The sequence below is a fragment of the Seriola dumerili genome, unplaced genomic scaffold (genome assembly GCF_002260705.1).
Source record: "Seriola dumerili isolate Sdu_G_001 unplaced genomic scaffold, Sdu_1.0 BDQW01000110.1, whole genome shotgun sequence".
Classification (NCBI taxonomy): Eukaryota; Metazoa; Chordata; class Actinopteri; order Carangiformes; family Carangidae; genus Seriola; species Seriola dumerili.
In genome coordinates, this window is record NW_019174365.1 from 3,847,455 (window position 1) to 3,864,487 (window position 17,033).

General features: G+C 42.3%; 1 protein-coding gene across 2 annotated transcripts in view; it reads left to right on the plus strand.

Annotated features, from left to right (window-relative positions):
* cdk6 (cyclin dependent kinase 6) overlaps window positions 1-17,033 on the plus strand; it is a 35,065-nt gene that overhangs the window by 14,201 nt on the left and 3,831 nt on the right. For both annotated transcript variants that reach the window (XM_022747012.1, XM_022747013.1), the window contains exons 5-6: window positions 9,685-9,794; window positions 16,941-16,991. In XM_022747012.1, coding sequence (XP_022602733.1) covers window positions 9,685-9,794; window positions 16,941-16,991 — 161 coding nt within the window. The remainder of the gene's footprint in view (window positions 1-9,684; window positions 9,795-16,940; window positions 16,992-17,033) is intronic.

Below are 17,033 nucleotides of genomic sequence, written 5' to 3' on the forward strand. Positions count from 1 at the left end.
ATACCAGAAAAAAGTGGAGAGGGATCTTTTCTCAGTCCATCCCTCTGAGATCCGATTTCTGCTAAAGCACTTTAGGGAAAACCATTTCTTTTGATGTTGTTTGAATTCGGAATAAAAAGGTACTGCAAATTTTTATACAAAATACAACAACGAAGAGTCCGCAGTGTTGCAGAAATTCCTTTGTATACTTGAGTGTTAAAACATGACTTATTAACATTGGGCGAGTTTGATCAAAGAACCTGATAAATATTTGAAGTTAGAAGGAAGCCTTCCATCATCTGATGTGGACTTGTCTAAATCAAAGTGGAGGAACATTAAAATGAAAACATCCTAAGGCTAAAAATAGCTTCTAACTGGCCGAGTGTGGAAAGCCTCAGTTAGGTGGGTCAGTCCTAACTTTAGGACTCCTAAGTTTTTAGTCTAAGAGTAACTACTGGCTCTTAAATTTGTGAGAATTTAGATGTATGAGTCCATAAACCTAGAATCAGTCAGCTGCCTCTGGCATTGCACCTTTTCACATCACTGTATTGGAAAAATAAAACTTGTTTAAATACAAAATTGATTGAGGTCAACCCCACCTATTCTTGTAGTGTAAGAGTTCTCTCAGTTCCTCAGTAAAAGTTGTTCTCAGCAGCTTTGTGAATAGCTCTTAAGAAGGGTGTCTTAGCGAGGAGCTTTTAGCTCCGTTTAGAAGGACTGAATATGGTCCTTGATCTGGAGGGGACAGAGGAGTAGAGGTTAGGTCAGGTGTTCTTTTAAAAACATACAAAAGATAACCTGCAGGAACCTGACCATGGTGGTCTTTCTATTGTCACCGTCCAAACTCTGGCATCCATTATAATACAAGGCTGACTGGATGGTCCCATGAAACCCATTAGTTTCCACTCTCATGCATGTCATGCGCATGTCTTTGCCTGTCAAATTGGATTTGGAAAACTCAGGGGGAATGCCACCAGACTTCAATGTTGGCACTTCTTGTTGTGTTTTTCTGGTTTGAAACCAAAATAAACTGAAGGGTTGCCCTAATTTACAGGAGAAAGCAGGATAACTTTATTAGTTAATAAATAAAATTAGTTCATAAATATTTGTTTGATATTAAATTTATGACTTTATTTTTAAATGTCTTTCGTCTTGCCTCTGAGCTTATCTCTGAGTCTGGTGGTTGAGTTACATGATAGCCAAAGGGAATTTTACGACTCTTCAAGCCTGGTTTTTTAAGTCTTGTTCAGTGAAATAATTGCTTCTACTTTTTCGTATACATGACCCAATGAACCTAATATTATCAGTCTTATCATTAGTTGTTCTTTTTTTTTTAAATAGTATCTTCTGAGACAATCTGTACAGTCACTGTCAGAGTTTCCAGTCAACCCGTTGTTGGTGACATGCAGAGGAGTGAAATTGTTACCTGATCAAAGGTATTTTCCCAATTCTTCCCCTAGTTCCCTCTACTTATAGGCCTCCCACTACGTTTACCAGAATAAGACACCCATATCTCAGACGACATTAAACAAATTGAAACCAGATTTCCTGCCCGCGCTCGAACAGCAGACGGGCTTTTACAATACAAAGCTTTCAAGAGTAGTCAGACTCTATTCAGTCTGGATTTGTATTTTCACTGTGAAGGTGTTTCCCATTTTTGGGCCCTTCTTTGACTGAACATCAGTTAAATCTGTGGGTGTGGGTTAGGGGAGAGTGAAGATTGGTGTGCTCTCACTTGTGGCACGTTATGATAATCATACGCGATGGTGATGATACTGCAGATACGATGTCTTTCAGGCAAACATTGTTGCTTGTTGATAATAGGTTTTCACTCCTTTTGACACTTGCTATTTTAAGTGGAGCTTTCAGACAATGATTTGAAGAAAACCTCGCTTCAAAGCATGATGTCTCTGGACTCCAGAGTATATCACAGAGTATATCATACATGCAGGTTCAGAAACAAAGAATGATGAAACTGAAATTTCTCAGTGATGACAAAGGACGTGCTGGACAGTCATGTCTGTGAATCTGTTCCTTTGCCAGACAATGTGTTTCTACTCTGGACCGACCAAAAAGCAGGCCGGCAGGCAGCAGTGGGGAGAGGGAGGGGGAGGGGGGGAACCCTTGCACTGCACTGCACGCAGGAGAGCACGTGCAGCACTCTCTGGGAATGTTTAGATATCTCCTCAAACGGCTCCGCATGGGAAAAAAAGGAAAAGTCATCCTCTATGCTTTGACTGCAGCCGGCTGGAGCAAAGGGGCTGGCCCCAATTTGACATAAGCAAACACACACGGTACACTCACTCACACACACACAAATGAGCAGGGATATACTGTACATACACACATTCAAGCGCAGACAATTGCATTGTTATGAATGTTTGTACACATGCACACAAATACACACCCTCACATGCACTGTGCAGTTCTCCAGTGTGTCCCCCTACACACACACACACACACACACACACACACACACACAAACACACACTCACTCTCTCTCTCCTCTGCAGTTCACCGTATTAATTGTCGACGGTCTCTTGGCAACCTTCCTAGTTGGGAAAAGGGGGTACTGATTGGTGTGCGCATGGTGCATGTGCACACATACACACACGCGCGCACACACACACACACACACACACCGGCATCTGGATATTAAAGCCTTGTCTGTACCAGCAACGGCAAGAGGAAGAGGAGGGGGAAAAAAAAGAGAAAAAATTACAGCATATATCAGGAATTTTCCAGCTAATGATGTGCGGATGTGGTAGCACTGGAGAGAGAGAGCCACTGACTGTGCTGTCTTTGTTTCGCTCGCCGAGGGCCCCATGCTGCATTCCTGTACGCTGTGCATACTTTGGCAACAGTTGTGGTGCCCCTTTTTTCTGTTTCACTGTATACAGTTTGTGTGCTGCTCTTGCACTTTTCTTTCTGGCGCTGTAACTCTGTCTCTCCCTCCCTCCCTCTGTCTCAATCTACCTCTCCCCCCACCCCATCTCTCTCTTAAATCTTCCCTCTTTCTCTCCTTCCTTATGTCCTTTCTTGGCCCAGTACAGCAGTATTGTTGCGACTGTAAATTGTCCTTTATGCAGAACAAAAGAGAGAAAGAGGGAAAGTGAGGGAGGAGTGAAATAATGGTGTTTACAACATGGCTGATTGTTGGAGCTTCGAATGGGGCCTCTCTGGAGACACAACATCACAGCCTCAGCTCCACTGTACTCTCTGAGTGCATAGTTTTGCTCATATTATTATTATTATAACATCCGCTGCTTCTCCCATATGTGGCCTTCCTATACAATGTGTAGCCTTTATCGCTTTTCCTCTGAGATTCACTTAGGAAGGCTTTAATTTGAGGTGGATTGCTTTCAGGAATGTAATCAAATTCTATCTTAACACTCAAAGTATGAAACACTCGAGCCATTGAGAATGAACTGCACTGCATGTTTATTCCTTTTTAGTCAGTAACTGTCAAAAGTTTAAACTTCCAATCATTCTCTTATTGATTCAATCAACAACAGTTATATATAGCCTCTTCTGCATCCGAAGGATTTGTCTACAAGTGTGCGTGTAGATGGTATGTGTCTGTGTGTGCAGTGGTGCTCTTTCATCCTGAGCTTCCTCAGTGAGAGAGAATGTAAACACGGGCCCCTGGCCAAGCTCCATCAGCCCCAGTGCCTCCGGTGCTGCAGCCCTTAGCCCCGGCCTCAGTCATCCTCATGGGATCAGGTCACTGTAAAGATCCATATGGAGTGTGACACAACGCTTGTGTCATGACAGTGTTGGCGAGAGTCGATTTTTTTAAAAAAAAAAAAAAAAAAAAAAAGGATAGAGGTGAGGGATGAATGAATGTGGCTCTTAACAAGTCCATGATTTGAAGACTAATTCTGGTTTATTACAATATGGTTCTTATTTCTATAGTATTTATGATTTCTTTAGGTTATTAAAGGTTTGTATTCATGAGAGTCATTGATTAGATCCAGGACATGACCAGAACAAAATCTGATCAGTCAAGAAATAAAAGGGGTCAGAAAGGAATAGTTTAATACTTTGGAAAATATGTTTATTTGCTTTACTACGGATAATGAATATCACTCATGTCTTTAAATATGTAGCTAGAGCCACCAGACAATTAGCTTAGCTTTCAGTCAAAGCAGGGGGAACAGCCAGTTTATCTCTGTACAAAGTTTGAAAAGTTCTGGTTTTACTGTTTTAAACAAAGAACATATACAATTATTGAGCTTTTAGATGCTGGTCGGCAAATGTTAATACCTTTGGATAGAGCTAGCTACCTAGGTAGGTAAACCTTCTCCTTGCTGTTGTTTCATATTCAGTGGACAGACATGAGAACGATATCAATCCTCTTCTTTATCTCTCTGCAAGAAAACAAATGAGTATTTTCCAAAATGTTGACCAATCACTTTAACCATATTATCTAACCCATTTAATTTGGAGATGAACTTGAAAGTATGCGCACCTGAAATGTACAGTAGGTCAAAGTTGAACAAAGTTAGTCTTCAAACTGGACACTTGTTGAGATAATTTTTCCATTCACCTTTGTTTCTTTTTAAGTTTGGCTATTGAGGTTGTTTAAGACTTGCATGATTAAGTTGCGGCTTCTGTTTCTTGACCTGATGAAGAAACCTCGGGGTAAGAAACAGAAGCTGCCCTCAGGAGATGCTGCTGCGTTCTCAGGGTTATAAGTTTTCTAATTAGGAATAGGAATGATTACAACATCTACAAAAAGGAAAAACATTATCCATTTAACATCAAACACATGCTCCAGATAACTTGCATACATTTGCAGACACTCAAACACAAAAGCATTTGGCATCCAAGTGCATTGGTCCAGGCAAAAGCAGGTGCTCTCATAGTCACGTGCAAGTGCTCACACATAACACAAACCGAACGCCCCCGTGCTCACATGCATGCACTCCATTGTCATACTCCTCCGCTGTGCATGCGCAGTGCGCTGGTGGCACAGGTCCGGATGTTGCATGTCAGACGGGCTTGGAGGTCCAGCCCAGGAGGTCTGGAGGTCCTCTGGGGCAGGAGAAGCCATTTCCTCCCCAAAAGCGGAGCGGGGAGGAGAGAGCACCAGTGGGGAGGATGGTGGTGGTGGTGGTGGTGGTGGTGAGGGGGAGGATGCTCTCAGCAGAAAGGAATTCCCAGAATGTTGTCCTTTAATCTGGAGTCAGCCTCTCACACTCTCTCTGTCTCTCAGTCTAACTCTCTCTCTTCGCTCCCTCTGCTTTATCGGACTACCTCCAGCTTTTCTGTTACCATGAGGGAGGGGTTGTGTGTGTGTATGTGTGTGTGTCTGTGGGGGGGGGGGGTGTTGGATAGGCAGAGAGACGGATTGAAAATGCAAAGCAGCTGACCTAAGGGCGAAACACTGTTGCACAGTTTTAAGGCTGACTCACTGTCTCTGTGTCTTGACTGTCCAACATACTCTGTGTATGAGTCTGTATCTGTTTTCATGCAGCCTGGACAGGGGAGGGAGAGCAGGAGAGGGTAATGAAGGGATATGTGAAGCAGAACAGAGAATGAGAGGGGTGAGAAAGAGAGGCCAAAGAAGAAGGAATGCAAACGTGGTTGGAAGAAGAGGAACGGAAAGGACAGAAAAAAGCAACATTGCAATTGGAGCATGTCCTTTTTCTTTTTTACAACTGACGATGTGTTATCATCTCCTTGTAAACGGTTATTAAGTTGTGTGTTTAGGACATGACTCAAAGCATGTTCTTTTGTCTGGGTAATAGTTTTGAGATATTCAGTATAACAGACTTGAGCCTTTAGTATTTGTGGAGAGTGTGAAACTATGTGTATGATCAAAGTGCATTCATGGACATTACAGGCTCTCCATCTGTTACATGTAGACTTAACTGCGTCTCAGACATATGTGTTTTACAGACTCAGGGGCTTAGAGAAACAGACAGAGAAAGAGACTAGAGAAGGAACAAGAGATTGCAGGAGAGAGGGAGGAGGTAGGAAGAAAAGGGTGAGGAGGATTGCTGAGTGGAAAGCAGTGCTGACAGTAGACTGTTTGTTTGGAAATGAAAATGAGCACCCTGAAGCTTTAAATCTGAGGTTTGAGATGAGCCATTTGAGGCGGCAGGCAGTTAATGATTTGAGAATATTAGGCATTAGGTAAATCAAAGTATAGCTGGATACTTATTCAGTTTAAAGAGTAAAGTGATTTTTATTTTCTCAGCAAATCTCTTGAAAAGACCAAAATCAAGAACAATTTGGTCATACTAAAAAGTATTGCCTGCGTAGGCAAAGCCTGATATAGCTTATTAAAAGTAATACATGAGCCACACTATTGCACTTTGTGGCATCTTCCTTTATTATGATGAGTAGCTTATGTTGAGTCAGTGCCACATACATCATCCTGGTACTGTAAATACTAACTAGTGTAAACAGTGTATTTTAGTCTGCAACTGAAAACAGTCTCGAACCACATGCACTAAATAACCTACTGTACCCAAAAGTTTAGGAAAGATTATATATTTGTCACCCTTCAGTAGGGGCAAATGGGCTGAGGTTACAGAGTAATGAAGTCAAAATTTTGAGAGACGAATTAATGCATTGTTGGTTTTGGTCTTTTCATGGTATTCACTGACAGAAAAAGAAACAATTACAGCAGGTTCCTTTTTAATGCAGGATGGAGTGAAAGACCACCTTGCTGAAGCTTCACTGCAAAACCAAAACTACTAAAACAATATGCGACAGTGTAAGTAGTCGGGTGTATTTTCAGATTGCAATTAACCTTAACACATCTATCTTCCGGTATGTCTGTGAGTGCATGCATGTGTGATATATATGCCTTAATCTGCAGTTGTGGCCAGGTTTTCGAATAACTCTGTGTTGCACTGAGGCGGATATACCCTGAGCTCTAGATCTGTGGTTCTTCCTAGAAGGCTTGATGTGAGCGTGGGTTCACCAGAGCCCTGACTTTTGGCTCTGCAGGGCTACAAACTCCATGTAGTAGACTTAAGTCACATGTATTTGAGCCTGCAGCTGCAAGAGATACAGGAAGGTGCTGATTGGGTCATATTGTCACTTATGCATCCATCCCCATTTTTAAACGACTTGTATTTGAATGTTTGATGCTTTTAGCAAAGCCAAGTCTTGAATGGTAGAGGTGAAATTGAGATGTGATGTGCCCCGGCTAGATATTAAGTGGAGCACTTGCAGAGAACTTGCAGTTAAAATCATTGAAAGTTAGAAAAAGAAATTCCTGCAAAAATGAAAGCAATGCAGTGTTGAATTGTTAAAAAAAAAAAAAAAAAACATCAATGACATTTGGTGACCTGACTATATGGGCAGCTGTACAACTTCCATTCATGTTTTTTCTTTGAGGTTTCTCTGTTCTAAAAATCCTCAGTGACCTTAACAGTCAGTCTGTTCATTCTCAGTGTATATCTCATTTCTGGTCACGTGGCTGAGCCGACACATCTCAGCCAACTAGCCTCAACTTCCTCCCTATTTCCACTGAAGCAGGAAGCAGGAGATGAGAAAGTGTCACACATCTGCAAAATGCAGCCCCCGGCTCTATTAATAGCGTCATTCAGTTTAGAAGAAAGAAATGTGACTGAACTTTTTATTCCTCTTATCAGTATCAGTGTTGACTGTGCCTTGCTTTAGAATTCCAGCTTGGGGTACTGTTTGGTCGGATTGCAGGTTTTGCTCAGATATATATAACTTCCCTTTACGCTACGATTATGAATAAAGCCTCTTTTGCATTGAATTCCTAGGTGGGTAATAAGATATTGCCCTGAAACTTGACTAGATGATTAAAGCTAAATGGTAACATTAGTGTGCAATCATGCTTATGGTGACAAAGCTAACACGCCAATGCTTACCAGTTGCCCCATCTTAGTTTAGCATGTTAACATGAATAACATTGGTTACTTGGCACCAACCACAAAGTACAGTTGAAGCTGATGGGAATGTCATTAGTTTTGCAGGTATTTGATTATAAATCAAAGTTTTTGGACATGTTGAAATTTTGGCTTGATGATGGCGCTAGAGTCTGTGAATGTCTGTGGGAAATTACATGGCAATCCATCCACAAGTTGTCCACTGAACCACAAATCTCAGCCTGTCTGTGGCGCTGGAAGAAAAATCTGAGGATAATCAAAGTCAGAAGGATTCATCCTCTGGGGATCATGAATATCTGTCCAATTTTTTTTAGCAACAAATGTAATACTTGTTGAGATATTTCAGTATGGAACCAAGCGGTGGACCACCTGGCTGACTTTGCCATAGATAGAGTCATACCACAAGCATAGCTAAAACATAACGGGAATTAAATTAGGCAAAGACCAACAAGTGCGCTTATTGAAATACAGGGAGAAAAATCACGTGTTTTCCTGGCAGGATTAAAATCACTGATCAACACATGTAATACATCATCCGACCTCCCCTAGTGAAAGAAATCCTCTCCAAAAGTCTGAACCTTAAAGTTATGCGTGTGCTGACTCCAGCTCAGGAGGCACTTGAGCACATAAGCAAGGACCTGCTTCACTCTTTATTAGTTCATATTTGGCCATCTACATCCTCTGAAGATCATTGCTCTCATATTACCCATACGAGCATGTGGATAACATCTAATCAGGGTATCATTTCCTCATACCCCTGCAGTGAGTCCAAGCCAGCTAATAAAGATATCTAGGTGACACTGCTCTCTTTTTGCTTACAAACATTCGCCTCCGACTCTAAGATCCCGATAAGCACTCTGCAGTGCCTGAAGGGGGGACTGCAGCCAAAAACTGTTGGAAAAATCTGGAGTTTAGGAAAGCACCTGGAACCAGTCCACTCTCTTACTAGGGGTCACTGAGTTTTGTCTGGAGGCTTTCCCTACTGTAGCTGTTAACAATACTGCTGCTTTCCTGCAGGCTATGGCTACACATATTCTCTCACACACACACACACACACGCACGCACGCACGCACGCACACACACACATTCAGAGCTCCCCATAGAGTTACAGGGACAAATGTGGAAACCATGCTTAGAGTGAAGTGGCACAAAATGGCTGCCATTATACCTCAGGTGGATGCAAGGTTGTTTGACACAAGACAGGAAGTGTTGGGTAGTTTTTTTTTTGTTTTGTTTTTTTCTATTTTGGCAGGAAGAAGTGGTAGGGTGGGGTTGTTGATATCAGTTAAAGTCAACCCCATTACCTCTTCATGTAGACATCACATCTGCCAGGTTTAATCCAGTATATTGTTCATTAATGTAATGGGTTGCACACCACGTAGACGCGCGTATACTGTATGTGTAGGTACAGTATTGTCTGTCCCTGGTGGATTGCTGTGGAAAGACTGTGTGATGTGGGTACACCAAAACGGGAGTAGGGAGACATGTCCTGCCAGATATGATTTCATGTCTTACGTAAGCCTAAAATGGGGGCAGAGAAGCATTAACCCTCTGTGTGTGTGTGTGTGTGTGTGTGTGTGTGTGTGTGTGTGTGTGTGTGTGTGTGTGTGTGTGTGTGTGTGTGTGTGTGTGTGCGTGTGTGCGTGTGTGCGCATGTGTATGAGCCCCCTAGACGGTGACATTTACCTAGCGCTGCTGGCAGGTAAAACTACATGGGAAAAAACTGGAAGTAATTTATGTTTGTGTCTGTGTATGTAAATTTTGACAATAAACGTCTTTATGGATTTCTGCTGTGTGTGTGTGTGTGTGTGTGTGTGTTTGTTCTAGGTGGTGACACTGTGGTACAGAGCCCCAGAAGTGCTGCTTCAGTCCAGTTACGCTACACCAGTGGACCTGTGGAGTGTCGGCTGCATCTTCGCTGAGATGTTCAGGAGAAGGTGAGAGCTGCAGAGAACTCGGAGCCAACCTGAGTTGTTTTGACTGAAATGTCGATGTCATTTCTCAGACTGAAAAGTTCACTGGTGCACTGTTTTACACCTGTGTAGGCTTATCGGTGCATTTCTGGGAAAGGGAGAGATCATCGTAGAGAAAGCTCTGAGGAACTGGTGAAGCATCCCTCAGTGAGCACACCACCAGACCAATTACAACTCGGGTGGGGGGGGTGGGGGGGTGGGGCTGAAAAATTTGGAGATGTGGTCAGCGATTTAGAGGCCTGGAACCAAGCTACCACTATTCACACATCATTATTTTCAAATTATCCCTTCATTCACCCACTGTTCCGCTTTCACAATGAAATCACACTAAACATTTACACCTCCGCAACTGACAACTGATTTATTAAAAGATTAGCATGTACCATTTTAACATGGAAACAGTTTCACACACTCACTGACCTGCATCAGCACAATGTCCTCAACAAGCTCACTCTTTATCAGCCACAGTGAACTTACTCTGCTTTGTGCATGAATTGTACTCTACTCAACTCTACTCACTTTGGGGACCAGGTACTTCTCTCCTCACTGCACACCATATCCTGCAGCATCATTACTATGAAGATGTTGCTCGAAGCTATTTTGACGTCGTCTTCAACGTGACCCACATGCAGAATGGAGGATATCGAAGGGGCACCAAACAGAGAGATGCCTGTACCTCCTCAATTGACCACGGCGTAGTTTTGTGGGTTGTCATACTAAAAGTATAGCAAAATGGCGGGTTTGTTTAGATTGTCCCATCTCACATAGTGACGATTTTCTCTGGCCAAATCGGTAGTCTGCAGTGTCTTCACGTCATCTTTTGGTACCACCCCAGCTAGCTTCGAACCACGGTGGAGGTGATACAAGAAAAGTACCATGTACCAGGTACTGTCCACAGCTTTTGCCTGATGGAAAACCAAAAGAGTAGAGTAGATATCATGCAGTGGAAAATGGCTGTATTACATGGAGTCATCAGTCAGGCAGTGTGCCTCCTTTGCTGATGGGTTTACCACATTTACTGTTAAAACAACAGATTATGATCAGTGACCTTACAGGGATGTGTACACACTGTATACACACATTCACATGCTCTTTTCCTTGTGACTAGTTCTCCATATGGAGCGATTATCACTGAAGGCCATCTGCCATCTTGTCTCTCCGTGAAGTGGTTTTACTGTTTACATGAATACTGATACAAATTATTTAGAAGAGATGTCCCAGATCTGTGGTTGATAAATTTTATTGACCTGGTGTTTCTTCTCAATGGTATCCATATTTGAGATGCAAACTGGGGTCCAAGACAAAGTTGGTAACAAGAGAATTCCACAGAGAAGACTTTTCTATTCCTTTGCATTCACTTTTTATCTTAGCTTATATTCTATATGTTATATTTTCACGGAAAAAAAACCACAGCCGTCGTTACAGAATCAGTTATTTGGGTGTTACTTGTCGCGTTTTCCTCAAATGACACCTGTCAGATGCGTTGTGAGCATTGAGGAATCACATTTCGGTTGGCTTATCAAACCATTACAGTAATGACAGACTTTCTGCTGTGGTTGCAGCATGCAAGTCTAGATTCTGCTTCTTGGTATAGGTATTTGTCAGTTTGTGGTCTAACGAACTTCACACACTGGAGAGCCAGGCTAATAACGGACCATTTTTCTAAAAAAAAAAAAAAAAAAAAAAAAAAGTTCAACTGCCAGCTTATGCAAGGAAAAAAAGACTTTTCCAGGGCATATGGACAAATTGTGTCATCATAGCCTGAAACTAATGTTAATATTTATGAGCCATAGTCTGTTTAGAAATGTTTCTTGTAATCAACAAATTACTGGTGTCTAGCCAGCTTGTAGTGGTGTGCTTTGGAGTAGATAAGAACAGTCTCTCTGAGGTAGGGCTGAGTGCCAGGACGAGCAGCCCTGCCTCTAAATTGTGCTTCCTTCCCCAACCGTCCTCACACCCCAACATGCACAGCCACACACAGCGCCCCACGCTTTGCATGTGGGCCTCAGTGGGCATGTATAGGCTCTGTTGGGTACAGGGTGACACGGGGTGACGAGATTGTGCAGTTGTGTGGTATACAGACGGGTGACAAATAAATGAGTGGTGAAATATAATGACAGCAGATGCTTCCATACAGGGCAGAAGGGGGGGCACTGAATGAGGATAAAAATGATATGCTTCATATCCTTTGGCAGTGGCAGCCATCACATGTCTAATTAAACACCTATAGGACATGGCGCCATGGTGTGTTTAAGCCGTTCTGCTCTGTTTGAGTCTCAAGGTTATTTTGTCGACTAAAAAAAAAAATACTTTTGTTGTTAGCCAGAAAACTTGCACACAATGTTTTCCACATTCACTCCTTTGGTAACTTGGGGGTGTTTGGTGTGATATCCAGACAAAACATGTTCCACTGGAAACTATCTGATGTTGTTGTGTTCTTCCCCACTCTCTCCTTTTAAAGTAGTGTTGGGCCATATGAAACAGTCTGCTGTAAAAATAGTGACACATAAGCATATTTCAGAGGAGATCTATACTTGAAGTGTTTTCAAATACAATACATTAAGATGGGCCAACAGAAGGGAGGTTGAGAGACAGGGGCTACTTTTTATGAGATTAGTTTCTTACTTTGAGAACAAGATCTTTGATAATTCATTACTGTTATATGTGACTCAGTTATGTAAAGAAAACACTTGAGCTCTCATTTACCACACGCGGTGTTTGACATTATGGTATCTCCCACGTAGGTCAATAAGAATTTGATGATAAAGTGGTGTCAGAGTGTCATTACAGAGTATTACAGATGGTTTCACTCAGTCTTTGTTGCCCATTGCCTAATACTCCTATATACCATTTTTTAAATCTGTTTCTTTGGATTGGATTGAGAGAGTTACTTGATTAATGAATTGGTTGATCGACAAACAATGAATTGGTAACGATTTAGATAATATTTCAGTTGTTTATGTCACTGTCTGACTCCAGCTTCTCAGTTGTGAACATCAACTGTTGGCTGAACAAAACAAGTAATTTTGTGGCCTCAAGAAACTGTGATTGGCATTTTCCATTGTATTCTGACATTTTATACACACAACCCTTAATCAGTAAAATAATAAGCAGGTTAACTAATAATGACAATAATCATTAGTTTATCAGCCCAGCCATGGATTTAAAGACGCCAGGATATGATTTAAGCCTGAGACAACATTCCAACTTTTGCCATGGATGTTTATGGAGCTAGGTTTGAAAAGATATATTTGATTTGTTTTATATGCTGAAAAAATCAGTTTAATTTAGATTTGCAGTTGCGAGTCTGACCCTCATGTGTTTAAAGAACAGGTAAAGTTGGAGTATAGGCTGCTAGTTAATGTATTTACAGTCACGTTTGCACATAATACTTCAGTGAAGTCTTGAGGTCAGTGGCAGTTGGGTACATTTTCACACATAATGCTATTCAGACCTCACACAACATATGTTAACTGATACAAAGTGTATTTCATGGCTGTGTTACCTTTTCTAATGTTTAAACAGAATTGGTGTCACTTAAAGTGAAAATCTTAGTGATAATAAGGAACTGACATAAACCAACAGTGACATGTTTGTAATGAGTGAAGAGGAGCTCTGTCCTTCTTTTAGGTAGTGTCCCTTTAAGAGCAGGCACAATCTGAATCTGCTGCACTTTCCTGATAGTTGTGTGTGTGTGTGTGTGTGCGCGTGTGTGTGTGTGTGTGTGTGTGTGTGTGTGTGTGTGTGTCTTCGTGCGTGTGCGTCTGTTTGTGTTTCCAAGTGTCGTGCGTGTGTTTGTCTGTTGTCTGGGTTAGGGTACCTCTTCTCTCACCCTGGCACAATAAGCTGTAAAAAGCTTTGGTGTGTGTATATGTGTCAGTCTGGCACCTGTCCAACCTTGCCTTAAGGTGGAAACAAGGCAGATATGGCCATAAAGAGAACACACTCCCTCTCTCTCTCTCTCTCTCTCTCTCTCTCTCTCTCTCTCTCTCTCTCTCTCTCTCTCTCTCTCTGCAGGTGATTAAGATGGCTTTTTAAAAGGCCACCTGCTAGAGATTAAAGGGCACCTGGGCGAAGCAGTGAAAGAAAGCACAAGAAAGGGTGATCGAGGGAGAGTGCAGAACAAGAGAAGATGGGAAAACGCTGTTTATTGGTTTGCAGTTTTGTTGAAGTGGAGATTATAATTGTTGACAGCTCAAATACAACAAACCAGATAAGAGCTCACTGGTGGTTTAATTGCCTTTCAGAATAAGTGGTACCTACAGTGACTTCCTTTTCTGGAAATGAATGACTACTTCATCTTAGAAATCTCATCTGAACAATTAGTCGAATCATCTATCGGCAGAAAATTAATTGCTAATAATTTTGATAATTCATAAATAGTCCAACATATGTGTGTTCCTTCTTAGATGAGAGTACTTGCTGCTTTAGTTTAAATTATTTTAAATGGATTAGCCCTTGATTTTGGAAAGCTGGCCAGACAAAATAAGCAATCTGTAGATGTTAAATATTTTTTCACAGCTAGTAAGTGTTAAGGGAGTGTAAGTTTCAGCCCCATGCCGGAGCCCCACCAGCCAGTGACAGCCTCAGTTCACTCTTATCACCTGATGTTGCAGGTCAGAAAAGTACACATCTAACCTCAAAAAAATGTTCTTATGACTCACGAAACTTCAAAGGTTTTCCCCCCCAAGCACCTTCTTCTCCACTTTCATCGTCAAACATGCCATTGTAAAAAAAAAAAACTCTTTTAATGACTATGTACTGTAATGAGAATAGTTGGGAGCTTGTTGTCAAAGGAATCTGAGCAAATATCATACAAGTCTGCATCTGCATGACTGGGATAGTGTTGGGGTGAGTCATGATTTGAGTGAATGGGGGAGAGAGAGCGCCTGCTTGTTGACATTCCCCCAATCAAAAAAGCTGAACGTCTTGTGTTAATGGTCCGGGAAAAGCCCCACATCCTTGTTGACTTTCTCACAGTTTGGCGCTCAATTGATAAATCCACAACAACGCACAGTTGCGTGCACGTGTGTTGCGTACACTTACGTTCATTTTTGCAATACATCTAAACTCAGCACAGACTTACATGTCCACCCAGTTCACACTGACTCAGGTTTAAACACATGAAGAAACCACACTCAAACACACACTCTATTTCTTTCTCTCTGTCCATTTCCCACCCCAACAGATTGACGCTCTCACGTGCAAACATGCGCACACACACACACACACACACACACAAACATTCCAGAGGTTGTCTCAGTGGAATGTGGGACAGAGCCGTGCTGGCACTAAAGGAAGCGTGACTCAGCTGCCTATCCCAACCCAGTCTCAGTCCTCCTTTCGCTGCCATCCGTCTGTGCATGTTTGTGCATATGTACACACACACGTATGTGCACGTGCAAATCTCTGAGTGGGAAACAATCCCCTTTGTGCACACGTGTGTGCATTTGTACGCCTGTGTGTGCATTTGTACGCCTGTGTGTGTGTGTGTGTGTGTGTGTGTGTGCGCGTGTGTGCGCGTGCGTGTGTGTGCGTTTGCACTCAACTGTTGATTGTGTGTGCATGCCAGTGGCCAGCTCTATGTGAATCCAGTTATCCCCCTCCAGCAAACCAACAAACCACTCCAGGTTTAAAAATGGACCTCTTGGAATTATCAGCCCTACTTGTTTTGGCATGATGACTTTGCTGTAGGTGAATTTTTTTTTTCTTCCTTTGCAACACTCAGAACTGGTTTGGTCTGATCTTAAATGGCTTTCAAACCTCAGCACAGTGCTTTACCCCAAAAGACCTGCATATGTGGTGTGGTCCTGTTTAAATGTCAGACGTTTAAAGCAGTGGTGCAAGAGTAAAAAGAAATAAAACACTGGGACATCCATTAGTCATGGATACTATTTCTGAATAAGCGAAACAAACTCTGTATTACAATTCCCCTTCCGAACTGAAGCATGTGATAGAGAGTTTGCTGTCACTGTAAAAATGTGCAAAATTACCCCTGTGTGACTAATATCCCGGTGCCTGAGTCTGTAGGAAAGTGTGGGTGTTCAGCTATGCAAAGCTTCCTGCAAGTGGCAAAACACAGGGAACACATGGTGGCTAGCCAGTCTGTGTTGACTCCAGTTAAGTGGGGTGCACTTGAACTGTACTGAGGCCTGGATACAGAATGCATATACACAGGCGTACAAGCACACCTATGTGTCAGTATCCTGCATTACATTGACATCTGCTGGTGGCTGATCATCTCAAACAAATAGAATATAACAAAGAGAAAGCTTAAGACTTTTCTGTCTCCTTCTAGACCTCAGTGCATTTCATACTGTCCTTAGTTAGCATATTGGGAAAATTACTTGAAAAAGTTTTGTTATTTAGCCTAAATGTCATGGCACCTTTAGTGTTCAAAGAAAGTCTCCTCTTTGACAACACCACCTCCTCATTTTCTCTGAGGAACTTCAGCAGGAAGGTCTAGTTCCCATACCTTTTCTCTGTTAGAATAATCCAACTTCTTTCACACGCCTCTCCCTCCCACTTTCCTACACACATTCACAGAGAGAAAGCAAAAGCAGACACACACACACACACACACACACACACACACACACACACACACACACACACGAGGGATAAATAGGCTTTTTCTGTCCCGTGCGGCGGCCGGCAGGCTTGTGCTGATGATGACTACTGGAATTTGTGCGGGTGCCAGCGCAGGCATGGCCGCCCACGGGCATCCAAAGACGGCCCAAAGCCACAGGAACCACCAGCAGTCCTGCTGTCGCTCTCCTCCCTCCTTTCATCCCTCCCTCCTTCCCCTCTTCAGTGGTACTACCAACACTGCTTCACAATCCTGACTACATGAGATGGAGCTGTGAGTGTGTGGCCACTTCAAACGTTCACATCAGAGTCACACATTCCTCTTTGCCTTGAGCCAAAAGCTTATATCTTTAAGGCTGTTCGTCCACAGTGGACCGTGGGATAGTGAGCATTAACACCCATATTAGAATTTATGCTTTGCACTTTTAACCAAAATGCATTTTACCCTTTATTCAGTAAGAGTTTTTACAGCACAATATACTGTTTATAGACATTGACTTGTGTAAATTTTCTCTTTTCTAGACCACTATTTCGAGGAAACTCAGATGTTGATCAGCTGGGAAAGATTTTTGAGTAAGTATTATTAGCTCTGTTTCCTGTTGTAGCTTTTGAGGT